Below are 13,517 nucleotides of genomic sequence, written 5' to 3' on the forward strand. Positions count from 1 at the left end.
CGGTTGCAGACACGTGTGAAAAAATCGATTTAGATGTCTGATTCACCTGAACACGAGAGTCCAACACATGAATCAAGGATTCAAAATTAAAAACAAAACATGTCGGCGGCTGGGTAGAAGGAGTGCAGTGGTGCGACAGTGCTGCTGTGTGTACAAATGTGTGTACATTTAAAACTGTTGCCTCGCAGGTGGAAGCGGCCCACTGAGAGTCAGCTCACCCAGTCGGTGTTGGTCTTCTGTGGCCCAGATCGATACCTCCTTTCCTTCCTGTCCAACCTTCAGATGCTCTCCCCCACGCCATTCACTTATCCAGTCTGTTCCTCACCAGCACTCAGAACGCACACACACACACATACACACACACTCATTGGTGGGACTCATGCATCAATGCACATGGACCTTGGAGAGCTAACAACAAATTGGTATTACATCAGGTGTCCGCAGCTCAGCATACTGATCAATCTAATGCTCCCGTATTCCACAAAGACGCACGCTCGCGCACCTCGCCGAGGGCATTTAAGGCTGTTAGCGTGAGAGCGCCAGAGAAGAAAGGCCAGTGAATGGACTTGAGTGGCAGTCGTATTCAACATTGGTAACGGCTGGCACCGAACCAGAACACGCTGCGAGCCGGCATTGTTGTTCCCGTCCTGAAAGCCTCTTTAGACGCGACGAGCGGTGACACTAAGAGGTGCAGAGGAAAGGTTTTTTTTTTTTTTATGATTCAGTGGCTGAGCTCAGCTCTTTGTGAGAGTGTGTGTGTGTGTGTGTGTGTGTGTGTGTGTGTGTGTGTGTGTGTGTGTGTTTCTTTATACGTGTGGAGCATTGAATCAAATGAGTTTGTTTTGTAGGGGCTTGCTGAGGCTGGGAAAGGTTTTGGGAAAATTCAGAAGCCCAGACTTGAGTGCGATTTAGCGGACCACTCATGCCAAAATGGGAGAACCCTTTAAAGCCGCTGTTGGTGAGTTAGTTGATTTTTCAGTCCTCGTTCCCAACTTCTCAAATACTGACGCTTTGGGATGGCCGTCAACTCGACCTACAGTCCCAAAGCATCAGCATCTCACAAGACTCTAAAGTTAACAGACATACCAACAAAAGCTTTGATTAGTTTAAAACAGGTTGCATTTCTTTAACTTTAATTAAAATGGCAAATATTTTTATCAATTCTTCAATATAATAATGATAATATAATTAAAAAAAACACAAACACATGTATTTATAAATGCACATATTAAATCCAGAGCTGCATCTAATGTGTACTTTCATTATCAGTTCATCTGCATATGGGGATATGCATCTGCACATATAAGCAACACGCATGTCCACTTTAAGCAGCGGCCATTCCAAGTATGGATTTTTAAGATCCGTTTTACCAGAACATCGCCTTTTCACCCTTATCTTCTCTTTACATGTCTGTAATCAGGGCAAACAGGCCCGCTGTCACCATGGCAACAACCGCTTTTCAGGGTAACACAAAGTCAGGTTTGGATTTAGTAAGCACCTGGGAAAAAAAAAACAAAAAAAAAAACGCCCAGATAGAAAAATATGTCCGGGTACGCGTTCTCGTAAGGATTAAGATCATTTCGGTCGGTGGAACAGAGGAAAATATTCGTCTACTTGCTCATTTCTATTTTGAAAAAAAAAAAAAAAAGGCTGATAATTGCTGTAATCATTATGTTGACTTGAAATAAACAAAAATAAAAAAGCCAAAAAAAAAAAACAGGTACTGGCCTCATTACTCGGGGAGAGAAGAAACAGGGTGATTATCTTTTTATAAAGTTCCACATCCATCCAGCGGCGGCTGGTTCAGACCCTGAACAAGCGAATGTAGGACAAACACCGAGTTAATTTAATGAAATCTCCCCCGTACAGTCAGCATTAAATTTTACTGAGCACACTGTGTAACTCTGAGGTAAATATGAAGCCATTTTCCTTGTTTGAACTTGCGTGAGCGCTGGTATTTCCACACGTGTTCTGTGATGACAGTCGTACCCTGTTAGTCCCTCGGGTCGTCATCATGAGCAGAGCTACGCGCCGGAACCATTTGGGAACGCAGCGGTATTGACGAGATTTAAACTGAACAACCTGTAGTTTACAAGTCCACATCTTGTCGTCCTTAATGATTAAGCTTCGTCTGATACTACTGGAAATCGTCAGGACACAGGGTGTAGTGCAGAGAACAGTGTCCAGCCTGTTTGGAGCATTAGGTAACAGAATGTACCATCCTGTGCCACCCACCGCTCTTCTTTTAGGAGAGTGAGTCAGAAAGTCAGAGAGGCAGAAGACCGTGCTGTAGAGCATCCAGAGACTAAAATGGACCAAAACGCTTCAGAGCATCAAGGCAAATTGCTGCTCTCCTGTTTTTTGCCTGCCGCCTGTGGGGAGGCGCTGATGCAATATTACTGAGTGCCCTTTCAGCAGAATAACATTGTGATGATATGACCATGTGAATTCTGTCCGCCTGTCCAAATCAATGATGTATCTTAAAACTGCCAGTATTAGAAACATCCACCTTCATCGGTCTCATTTTCTAGAAACAGGAAAACAAGACGCGGTATTTTACAGTTTAGTGTTCACTGACTGTCAGCAGCTAGCTTAGCCACGGTGACTGCACGCAGCCCTCCAACTCAGGCTAACGTTAGCAAGCAAACTAAGAATCTGCAACATGTGAATTATAGATGTTCGAGGAGTTGCATTTCTCCTCACTTCCCGCTCCTGCTTGGAGCTAACGTACCCCGCGGCCGTCTGTCTGCCGATATCAAGATCAGAAAATATCCTTGAGGGCAGAACCAATGAAAAATGGACCTGAAATATGGTATTATCAAGATTTTTAAATCATCAGTCCATCGAAGTCAAATATTGATTAGTCTTTTAGCTCTAATTTTGGTCTCTACCAACTCCTGAGGGAAATGCGTATCTGCTCTTTAGCGCTCTATGTGTCACTGTCGTGGTTTGCTTGGTTAATTTTCTGTTAAACACATTTAGCTTACTGTTTACTGTAAAACCATGCAAAAGTTCATTCAAGGTTTATGTTTTAGCTAATATTGTGCCCCTTTAATGCATGTGTGACATTGTTTTTCACCTGTATTGACTGGTGTTAGCTGTGGTTAGCCTTCAGTTCACAGCCAAACTGAAGACAGAAGTAGCGGGGCTTTGAACACCTGCTCCGTTGAGCACTGCCCCGGCCAGGAGCATCATTAGTTTTAAGGTGTAGAACCAAACGACATTCAACCAATCAAACCGGACCGTGCTGTTCCAAAACCAGACGTCCATCCAGCCAATGGACCTGATGATTACCTTACTGAGTCACAGCCATCAGAGTCCTCAGTGTTTAAGTGAGATAGCTGCTATAAATAGTCTGAACAGCATCAGTCTCACTGACCTATTGTCCAATCCCCCCCCAACACAACACAAAGCAAGGCTCTAGTCTTTCCATGGGCCCTGTACCCGCTCAGAGGTAGTCTGTCCTCTGGGGAAGAAAGATGGATGGATCAGCATGTAAAAAAACGAGCATTACAAACACAGGGGCCCCGACAAACAGAGTGACACACAAACATGCATATGTTTTGCTCATCACTTGGTTCGGCAAAGTTGTTTGACTGGTAACTCTGAGGGACGATTTGTCTTGTTTGTCTCGTGTGTCAGGAGGAGAAGCAGAGGAGAGCTGAACGGCGAGGCTTCGCGGGCCGACTCGTCTGCTCGTTAGAAGAGTTTAATTTGATTTGACAAATCTGCCTCTCTCCTCTGGGCGTTTGTGCGTTATGCTACACTTTTCCTGCAGCACAGTTGTGAAATGACACCTCCGCTTCCCCGCTACAGTGTTTACAGTCATCGCGCCAAGATCGGCACGTCGGTCAGCGGAGCTTGAAGTTTTGCTCCTTTCAGGATTTTCATCTGCAGATTTGACTCATGAATGTTTGGACCGTTGTCTAGACTGTGCCTCAGTTACATTCTGTATACAAACTGTGTACTGCTACACTAATGACATATACTAACAAATACTAATATTTACAGTTGCAACTAGCTATAATTTTCATAAGTGGCCCATCTGTTGATTCAGTTAACCACTTAATGTCAGAAATGATATTCAATCATGAATTATTCCTCACAATTAACAATGGAAAAAAGGGGCTTTTTACTTGATAACTAGATCAAATGTTTAAGCAATTATCAAAATGGTTGCCACTTAGAATTCTGCCAATCAGACTTGTCAATTAGATATTTGTTTTGGCTCCACTTAAGTTTTGTGTGCTTAGCAATCTGAATCTGCAAAGTAACTTGTACCTAAAGTTATGAAAGAAGCAAAGTTACTTTCCAACGCTTGTTACTAAAACCAAGACTTAGATTTGTACTGGAAATCAGTTCCAAATACCGGTTGCAGGTTATGAATGATCAGTATCTGTACCTGCGCAGAAAAAACAATATCCCTTGATCCTTTTTTCCTTGTGTGGAAACGGGACGTTGTGTTGATGTTTTTGGGTGTTGGAGGGAATGGATTCAATACATGCACCTCGTTTGGTGTCCTTCAACTGGCTTCTATATGGAATGGAGGTTGTTGACAAGACAAGATTCAAAAATCTGCTGCTGATACATCTTTTTCACAAATTTATAATCTCCTATTACTCATTAATAATATGAGGCCAGAGGTTGCCGTGGCAGAGAGGACTGAGTTTGGTGAAAACTGATAGAGGGCACACTGAATTGTATGATGATACACTGGACCTGCAGCAGATTGTCACCTCTCCTGATTGTCATCAAGCATTTTCCCCTTCACGTTTTAAATGTCAACCTGCCGCCATTAGCACAATCTGGACTAAATCTCCAACCTGTTAGATGAGGCACTGAAGCTCTGGACACTTCACCTCCGCTTCATCATTATCCGGCAGCCGTATGTGAACATTTCTCTTTTCCTATTTTCAGCTTGTTCCCAAAGTGCCTGCGTGAGTCACTCCACATCTTCAGCTTGAAAAGGTCTGAAGGTCTGAAATCTGACGGGCTGCAAGCTGCTAAATATAGACGCGCCGATAAAAGATGTCTTAACTATAGGAGAGGGTGATTAGATAACTCGGCTCACTCGAAGGGTCCGGAGTGGTTTTCTTGGAATTTATTGTACATGAATTAGATTTGTGAGGGCAAACATGGCCTTTAAAGCCGCAGCAGATCTGGGGTCTAATCCTCAAGTATGCTGTGACCCCTGCTTGTGCCACATCGATGGCTTTTAAACAGCTGTCAGTCTCATGAATCACATTTTCATACGAGCTCAAGTGCACTTGGAGGAAAGTGACAAGAGTCGTGTTTTGTGACACCCGCCCGAGGACGGAAAACAGTAACAACTGAGGTATGTTTGCGGCTGATTGGTGACAGAGGAGGTGAGACATGTTGGTACAGGCTCTGAATGCTGCTCGTCCACATCTCAAGCTGCTCCAACAGAGCCTATTTTGTTCTGAGTTGTACAATCCTCCGCGCACTCCAGTTCACCCCTCCGCCGGCATGGTTGAGGTGTTAATTGAGTTGCGAAGATGCTTTCGCTGTGCTCATGACTCTGAGTCCTTATCCCGCCGACGGTGGATTTGTAAATGATGGATCTGTATCTGTGTTTTCTTCAGGTGTGTCGTCCCGCGTCCCGGAGATCATGGCGGCCGGCACCCACTCCCCCGGAGGACCCAATGGTATAATCCGGAGTCAGTCCTTTGCCGGTTTCAGCACACTGCAGGAGCGACGCTCTCGGTAAGGATGAACCTTTTAAAAAGAATCGTTAGTCAGGTGATGTTACTCATTCCTGAAAATGACAGTTGAGGTCAGATTGTGATCGAGCGCATTTCTTCTAAACTCTGCAGCCAATTGATTTTCCACAGGCACGAGTTCAAAGCATCACATTCTCAGAAAAAATTGACTTGGAGGTGAAGATCAAAAACATGTCAATGATCAGTCTTTTAGTAATGAATCAGCATATAATGGAACATTTGACAGTGGATCAGCCGTTATCTGGATGTTTCATCATTATAATACTATTAAAGAGTTATTCCACCAATTTTGTATATTAATGACTTATTTGAAAGCAACATTGTGTAATTTTTCGGCCTTAAAACAACGGCTAGGTGCAGCGCCTCTCACAAGGGGAATGGTGTCACTGTCTCCATCACTTGTTTCTGCGCTATTTAACTTCAAATAAGAGGGCAGGATCAGTGTGTGTTTACTTCAACATTCAAGTTTTCAACACATGACATTGTCAGGATTCTTCACGCCAGAAACGTGCTGGCTTCCATGCTGTTTATTTGTTCTGTTCACAAACTCAACTGACCTTTTAGGGCTAAAAACAAGGAGACAGGGTCCTCTTGTTTTCAGGTAAATCTCAAAACATACTTGCATAACTTGTGTCCTCAGATGATGTAGTTAAATCTCTGCTGAAAGAGCAGTAACCATAGCAACTTGACTGCCATTCATTCACTGCTGCTCTAACATCTTGTGAATCGATGGAAAGTCAGTGGTTTTGTAGGAGAGAAAGGACTGATGGACAAGCTTAGAAAGAGGATTTTGAGAAAAGGGGTGCAGCTCACCCTTCACTGTAACCAGACCTTGATTAACAACATCACTCACAGAGAAAGAGGAATGCCGCTGACACATTAATCTGGTTCCAAACTTTATGACGATCAACGAGCCACAGCAAGTCTCAAGATCCCGGAAAGAAACTGAATTCTTGAGGGGTGATCAGCACTCGATTGTATAACCACACAGCTCACCCGGCTTCCTGTCACTTGTCTCGCTGATATACAGAAGTTAGAGTCTGATAAGAGTTTTATCTGTGACGGCTCTCGCTCCATTATCACAAGACAAAGCTCACATCCCCAAAAATATCTCTTTCGATCTCAGGCTGCAGGCTGTCGATGCCTGGCCCTCCTCAGCAGCCCCGGTCCTGCTGAGAGAACCTGTTTGAAGACCACCACCCCCCACTTTTCTCTTTTCTCTGACAGTGAAAGGGGTAATTGGTTGGAATGACTCAGGCGTGTGGGCGACTGACAGCCACTGACAAATAACCATTCTGATAATGAGCGAGGTGGAAAGCAAAGAGACGCGGCGTCCGGCGCCACTTCAGTGTGTCAGCGTTACCGAGGAGGGACCGTCCATGTGTGACCCCATGTGCATGTTTTATGTGCGTTCACGCATGCATGCATAGTGCAAGGCTGCAGATTCCCAATTAGAAGTCGGTGTGAAATTGCCTTTGCATCATATGTGTATTTCTGCCAAGAGACCCCTCTCTTCCCTACAGCTTGCGTGACCCCAAGGCTACGCAGCGCTCTCATTCAGCGTTGCCCTACATTTGTGGCAGATTAGCTCAACTTGTGCTGCGCCCTGCCTGCATGCCGCGCGACGTGGCGCCCTCCGACTCGCCGGAGCGCTGGAATTGGTTGCCACCGCCGTGTCCCTGAGATGACTCTGGGGATCGTTTCATTAAGTAGAGAGAGAAATGTCATTTGTCAGCTAAATCTGTGATGGTTTTCAAGGCTGAAATGTGCATGAGCGGGTAAGATGAGCGTGACCTAAAATGAGTTGATGTGAGGTTAGAAAGCTACACTGGCTTTTTTTTCTTTCTTTCTTTATTTGAACATAGAAACCAGGCTTAGACACGGTTCTGAAAACATTCTTAAGATCTCAATCAACACTTTTGATCGACTGAAACATTTGTAGTGATTTGTCAAGCAACGTTGCTGACTTTAGCTCCTTGAATGTGAAATTTAAATGCTTTACTCTGGTAGTTTCTTGGTTTTTAGACTTTGCACTGTTGGTTGGACAAACAAGCTATTCTAGCAATCAACTGACAGATGAATTGTTAATGATAATAAAAAATGAGTTGCGGCCCTGCTTGGACATCAAACATCAGGATATTGAGAAAATGATCAGTCTGTGGGTACAGCACATTTACAGAGCTGCAACAATCATTTAATTAATCATCCTATCATCCGTCAGTCTGATTCTTGCGAGTGTCATATATTATGATCTTGTTAAAGGGAATGTCTTCAAATTTGGTACAAATGTCCACTATGACTCAAGGATGATCTGATCAGAATTTGATGGCCAAATGTCAAAGCTCAAGATCACTGACAAAACACATTTATTGGCCTTAACTCAACATCCCTTTTCAATCAAAAACACCTCTTAAGTATATGAGGCTACTAGTCAGACAAAAGACTTATGGAGACGCCTCTGAGGAGCTGTGACGGGCATTTTTCAAGTTTTCCTGATGATTTAAAGTCCAAATGATTTAATGTATGTTGTTACCGCCTTGGACTACATAAGAGATGCCATATAAGGAATCGAATGCTGTTGCCTATTAAGCAAATATATCATCTCACAAAATCCGCTTAACTCCACCTACATTTTTTTGGCATTTTGTTGGCAGTCACGCTGTTGTTAGTCAACTGCTGGAGGACTGTGAGGAAGAGAGTGAATGTCATTGATTGCCAGGGGTGTGTGTGTGTATGTGTGTGTGTGTGTGTGTGTGTATGCGCGCATGTGCGTGCATGTGTGTGTGCGTGTGCGTGCACATACTCCAGCAGAAGACAAATGGCAGCCAAACACAGGTCAAACACAGAAAGTGGGGGTTGTGGGAAGCACATGTTTGCCTGTGCTCACAGATATGCGTGCATACTTGTGATGCCGCTCACTGCCGTGATTGATGAACAGGCTGACTGCTGTGTTTTTGCCAAGGATATTTGAATAATATTTAGGTTAAACGTGTCAGCCCTGTGTGACTGAGTTATCTCGGTGTGGACATGCTCGACGATCTCCCTCCCATCAGATGAATGAGATTAATTCATGCTGAGACTGGCCCAAGGGCAAGCTCAGGCAGCTGCAAAATGATACTGAAATCTCATCTAACATTACGTTGTCTCATGCATCTGCAGGCCTGGCTATCCGAAATTCAGTGGAAATCCCATGCTAAATATTTAACGAGATGCAACACTGTGCCTGTGTGAGTGACTGCGAATCAGAGATCTTCAAAGCCGGAGCACACCTTCGACAAACTGAACAAAAAACCCCTTTCCAATCCCCCAATTAAGTCTGGGCATGATCGTGCTTTCTGCTTTTGTAATTCTAGGGGCTTTAGAAAGTGTAAACAGCAATAGTGTTGCAATGGAGTCGTGTTTGTTCACACTTTGGCTAATTTGCGGCATAAAAAGAATGCCAAACCAGCTATCAGAGGTTCCTTTTTGCACCGTGCCGCTAAAACGTGATGATTCTCAGCTGAGTTCTGCAGTTTTAAGGAGTGTCTTTTTATGCATGAGTTCTACATGAATCTACAGATGTTTATTTGCAGTGAATATGAGCATCGTGTGTTCAGATTTGATAGAATTACACCTTTTAGTCCTTGGTATATGTTTAATTGACATTATGAATATCAACTGCTGGAGATTGTTTTTTGCATGATCCTGTTTAAATCGATCTAAAATAGAAACCCTAAGAGCGAGAGCATCGATTGTGTTGAAGCACTGACGTGTTTTGGATCAATTTGTTTGGCTGTTTTATTTGGTAAAATTTAGGTTCTAGAGATTTTGAAGAAAATGATATCACAACAAGCAGAAATATCAATGTGGGCACTGGCAGACAGTTCCTACAGTCTTTTTAGAGTTTGAAAATGATTTACATCAGTGCACAGCAGACTAAAAGAAAGTTTTCTGTGCACTGGGGACCCCTCCAGTCACTCACTGATGCGTTTGTTTGTTTGTTTGTTTGTTTGTTTGTTTGTTTGTTTGTGTGTGTGTTTGCTTCCATGTGTACAGGTGTAACTCCTTCATGGGGAACACGGCGGTGCAGAAGAAGCCCCAGTCGAAGCCAAAGAAGCCCCACCTGTCAGGACACAAGGGAGGCAGCAGCTCCAGGGAGCCGCAGCCCAAAAGACTGGAGGAGGTTTACACTGCGCTCAAACAAGGCCTGGAGTGAGTCACCCGCACACTGATGCACACTTAAAACATCTGTGCTCGCACGCCCCATAAAGTCCAGCAATCACAAACGTCTTTCCTTTTCTATACATGAACTCAAAATGCTCCTGAGTAACGATTTGTTTTTACGATAGCGGGTGGTTTCGGCCCATAAATGTTGGTGATCTCTTTCTGAATGTATACATTCACAGCCCATGCTCTGGTACTTATTCACATTGCTGCACAAATATTAACATACCGACATGTTTACTGCATACTTCTATCATTATATACATATCATTTTCTCGTGGTGCGGTTGCCGACTGTTACATAATTTGTATAAAGACCTTAAATGTTTCCCCTTTTCCTTCTATAGTGAATACCTTGAAGTCCATCAGACGGAGCTGGACAAACTCATGTCTCTGATGAAGGACATGAAGAGGAACTCCCGCCTGGTGAGAAGCCACGCATCAGTCCACATACGAGCAACAGTTCAATCCCACATGTTAAAGAAACACTATGACATTTTAGGAAAATATCCAAATTTCGCTTTCTTGCCAAGAGTTGGGTGAGAAGACTGACGCCGCTCTCATTTCTGGGCTTTAAATATTAAGTTACCACCGAGAGACAGGTAGCAGGCTTAGCATGAATTTAAAAAAGTGCTTTGAAAAAAATGAAAATTGTTGTAGGAAAGTGTAGAAATGAGGCTGTAAACCTTTTAGAAGTGCTGTCAGGCAGGTTGAGTTGGGTGCCTACATCATCCAAAATGTTTCCAACAGTGTTCAAACCACCCATAAAAAACCACAACTCATGCTGGAAGTAATGCTGCGATTCCTTTTGGTGACATGTCGTCGCAACTTTCCCGGGAAAGAGCCAGAGAGTGAGGAAGGAAGTTGGCGAATAGGTCTAAACGTAACATGAGTGAAAGTTTAAATCATTACCTCGTTCGTGAGCATTTCTGCTTGAGTCAAGGCGATACATTCTTAGCAGCAATGATGGCTGTTTGATGGTGCACCGCCAGTGAAATGAAGTGAGTCTGACCACGGGATCAATTCTGTTTATTTATTTTACTGGCGTGAGCGTTTATTCGGTACAAACAGCCAGGTCACCTCCATTGCTGCGGCACACAGCCAGTTAATGAGAGTGAGGATAAATCCCAGTCATGTCATGTCCGAGCTTTCCTCCCGTCGGTGAACGGCTCTGGATCCGAGCAGAATCTGAGGCTCTGCAACAGACAAAGGAATGAAGCTGGACGCAGCTGAGCAGCTTATATCTTATAAATAACTATGTATGAAAATGACATGAACAAAAGTTTCTGCAGCTGGGATCCCTTTTCACGTCTACTTTATCTTTTATTTTAATGACAATACATCAGATTCAACTAGCATCGCAAAACCCACACGCGGCAGAAACATTTTCATTTATTACAATGCACACACACACACACACACACACACACACACACACACACACACACACACACACACACACACACACACACACATTGTACACATACAGAGTCAAGGCTGCACTACAGTGGCTGTTTAATGGGATCTTTTCTTTTGATGCCAGACAACTACAGTCTGCTTTGCATTACTTAAGAGCAGCCTCAGCTGTGCTGTCTTTCTGTACTAACTGTGTGATTGTGTGTGTGTGTGTGTGTGTGTGTGTGTGTGTGTGTGTGTGTGTGTGTGTGTGTGTGTGTGTGTGTGTGTGTGTGTGTGTGTGTGTGTGTGTGTGTGTGTGTGTTTTCTCTCTCAAGGGAGTGCTGTACGATCTTGACAAGGTGAGTTGACGGAGAGAGGAGCGTCTGCGGTAACAACCGCTCCAAGTTTGATGTGCGTTGGGGGATGTCTTTGATGTGAAGAGGGTGAAAAAAGACTGGAAGGAGGGTTAAAAAAATGACTACAGGCAGAAAAAGGGAGGGAGAAAGGAGTTGAGGGGCTGAATGGATTGAGGAATAGTGTAGGAGATGTGATGAAAGAGGAAGAAAACATGTGAGGGAACAGGAAGAGATGCCTTGAAGGGATACGCTGCTAGATACCTGCATTAAAAACAACACATAGCACATAACTAAACATTTTTGACATCGTCATTAGTGAACGCAGGTGTCACTTTTTATGATTTGTAAGCTCAGGCTGGCATCATTATATCCAGTGTATAGCATGAACATATGAATCCTTGTGTTTGCAGTAAACACATGTCGTCGTAGTAAATGACTGTGCTGTTTCTGTCTTTCTGCAGCAAATCAAAACCATCGAGCGGTACATGAGACGTCTGGAGTTTCACATGAGCAAGGTGAGAGCTGCCGCGGTGGACTGATAGCAGCTGAAATGTTTTGTTCGGCATTTCCGTGCTTCACTTCGGAGGAGCAGCCGTCAAGGGCTGTTGAAGACTTCGCGTCTCAATGCCGCGTCTCACTCGAAGCCTCTCCAAGCTGCGACATTGACACCGTCGCTCAGAGACCACAATACTGGTTCAGATTCGCAGTTCTTTGACAGCAATAATTTGACATTTCAAAAAGAAAAAAGAAATACAACTTTTATTGCTCTTGCAGAGGGTTTAGATAAGGAGATCAATACCATCTTCATATCTGTCTGTTGTGGATGAAGTAGAAGATTTTTCTGATATGTGATATTATCACACTTGCTCGTAACGCGATTGGCCCACTGGCAGATGGAGACGCAGAACGCCTCTCAAACTGTGCACAGTCACTGTGCAAATTATCAAACAACTACTCAGTCAAAAGTTCACGTTGTTGTACGTAATTAAAGCGGCATATTTATAGGAAATAGCAAGCTCAAGTTTTGGTTATTTTTTTTTACAGATCAAACCAATGAGATATAACTTGTTAATTAATGAGCTTTCGACGTGCTGATGGGGAATTTTTGTTGCTTCGGGATAGAGACAAGCAAGCTTTTACACCCCGTTTTCAGTCTTTTTGCTAAGCTGAGCTAACCAGCTGCCGGCTGTGGTTGCATGTCAGTCTTTGTCATCTGAATCCCAGCACGAAACCAAGGAAAAGTGGCCAGCGTCCCAGCACTTCCTGACGGTTTCATGTTGAGCTTTTGAGTGACGATGGCAGGGTTGGCTGCTGTAAGGATTTTTTTCTGTCAGGTTCAGGTTCGCATGTTGATGTACTGGGGAAGTTTCCAGCTGTTTTTAATATGAGGTAGGGAAACTTTCTTCCTTTGTGCCCTCCCTCCATGGTTGCCAGTTGGGGACATAATCCCCTGCAAGGTCACGAGGCTCTGTGACTTTTTTTTTCTTTTTTTTTCCACCACCCCTCCAGTATTCCTGTAATGGTCTCCCATGCTGTGCCTCAAATCAGACATGACAGCAGGCAATCAGAATACGCACACCCAAACAACAGTGCCGCTCCAAAGATAACCATGGTTACCCGGAGACGGACCCCTTTTGAAGTCGTCAGGAACACAAAGGAGCCGTGTAGTGGGTGACCATAACCCTTTATGTTCCCGTACATCCTGACAGACAATAAAAACTCACCTTTAGATGTCCATAAACAAGGGGACGTACGGCACAATCCAACAGAACAGACCGTCCTTGGTTAGATTCAAGTGTTTCTGACGGGTTAAAGGCGAC

The 13,517-nt window shown here is 43.9% G+C and overlaps 1 protein-coding gene across 4 annotated transcripts in view; it reads left to right on the forward strand.

Annotated features, from left to right (window-relative positions):
• Nucleotides 1–13,517, forward strand: part of ripor2 (RHO family interacting cell polarization regulator 2) — a 64,947-nt gene that overhangs the window by 31,488 nt on the left and 19,942 nt on the right. For all 4 annotated transcript variants that reach the window (XM_037092236.1, XM_037092237.1, XM_037092238.1 and 1 more), the window contains exons 2-6: nucleotides 5,604–5,724; nucleotides 9,777–9,932; nucleotides 10,291–10,369; nucleotides 11,677–11,700; nucleotides 12,159–12,212. In XM_037092236.1, coding sequence (XP_036948131.1) covers nucleotides 5,604–5,724; nucleotides 9,777–9,932; nucleotides 10,291–10,369; nucleotides 11,677–11,700; nucleotides 12,159–12,212 — 434 coding nt within the window. The remainder of the gene's footprint in view (nucleotides 1–5,603; nucleotides 5,725–9,776; nucleotides 9,933–10,290; nucleotides 10,370–11,676; nucleotides 11,701–12,158; nucleotides 12,213–13,517) is intronic.

The sequence above is a fragment of the Acanthopagrus latus genome, chromosome 3 (assembly GCF_904848185.1).
Source record: "Acanthopagrus latus isolate v.2019 chromosome 3, fAcaLat1.1, whole genome shotgun sequence".
In the NCBI taxonomy this organism is placed as follows: Eukaryota; Metazoa; Chordata; class Actinopteri; order Spariformes; family Sparidae; genus Acanthopagrus; species Acanthopagrus latus.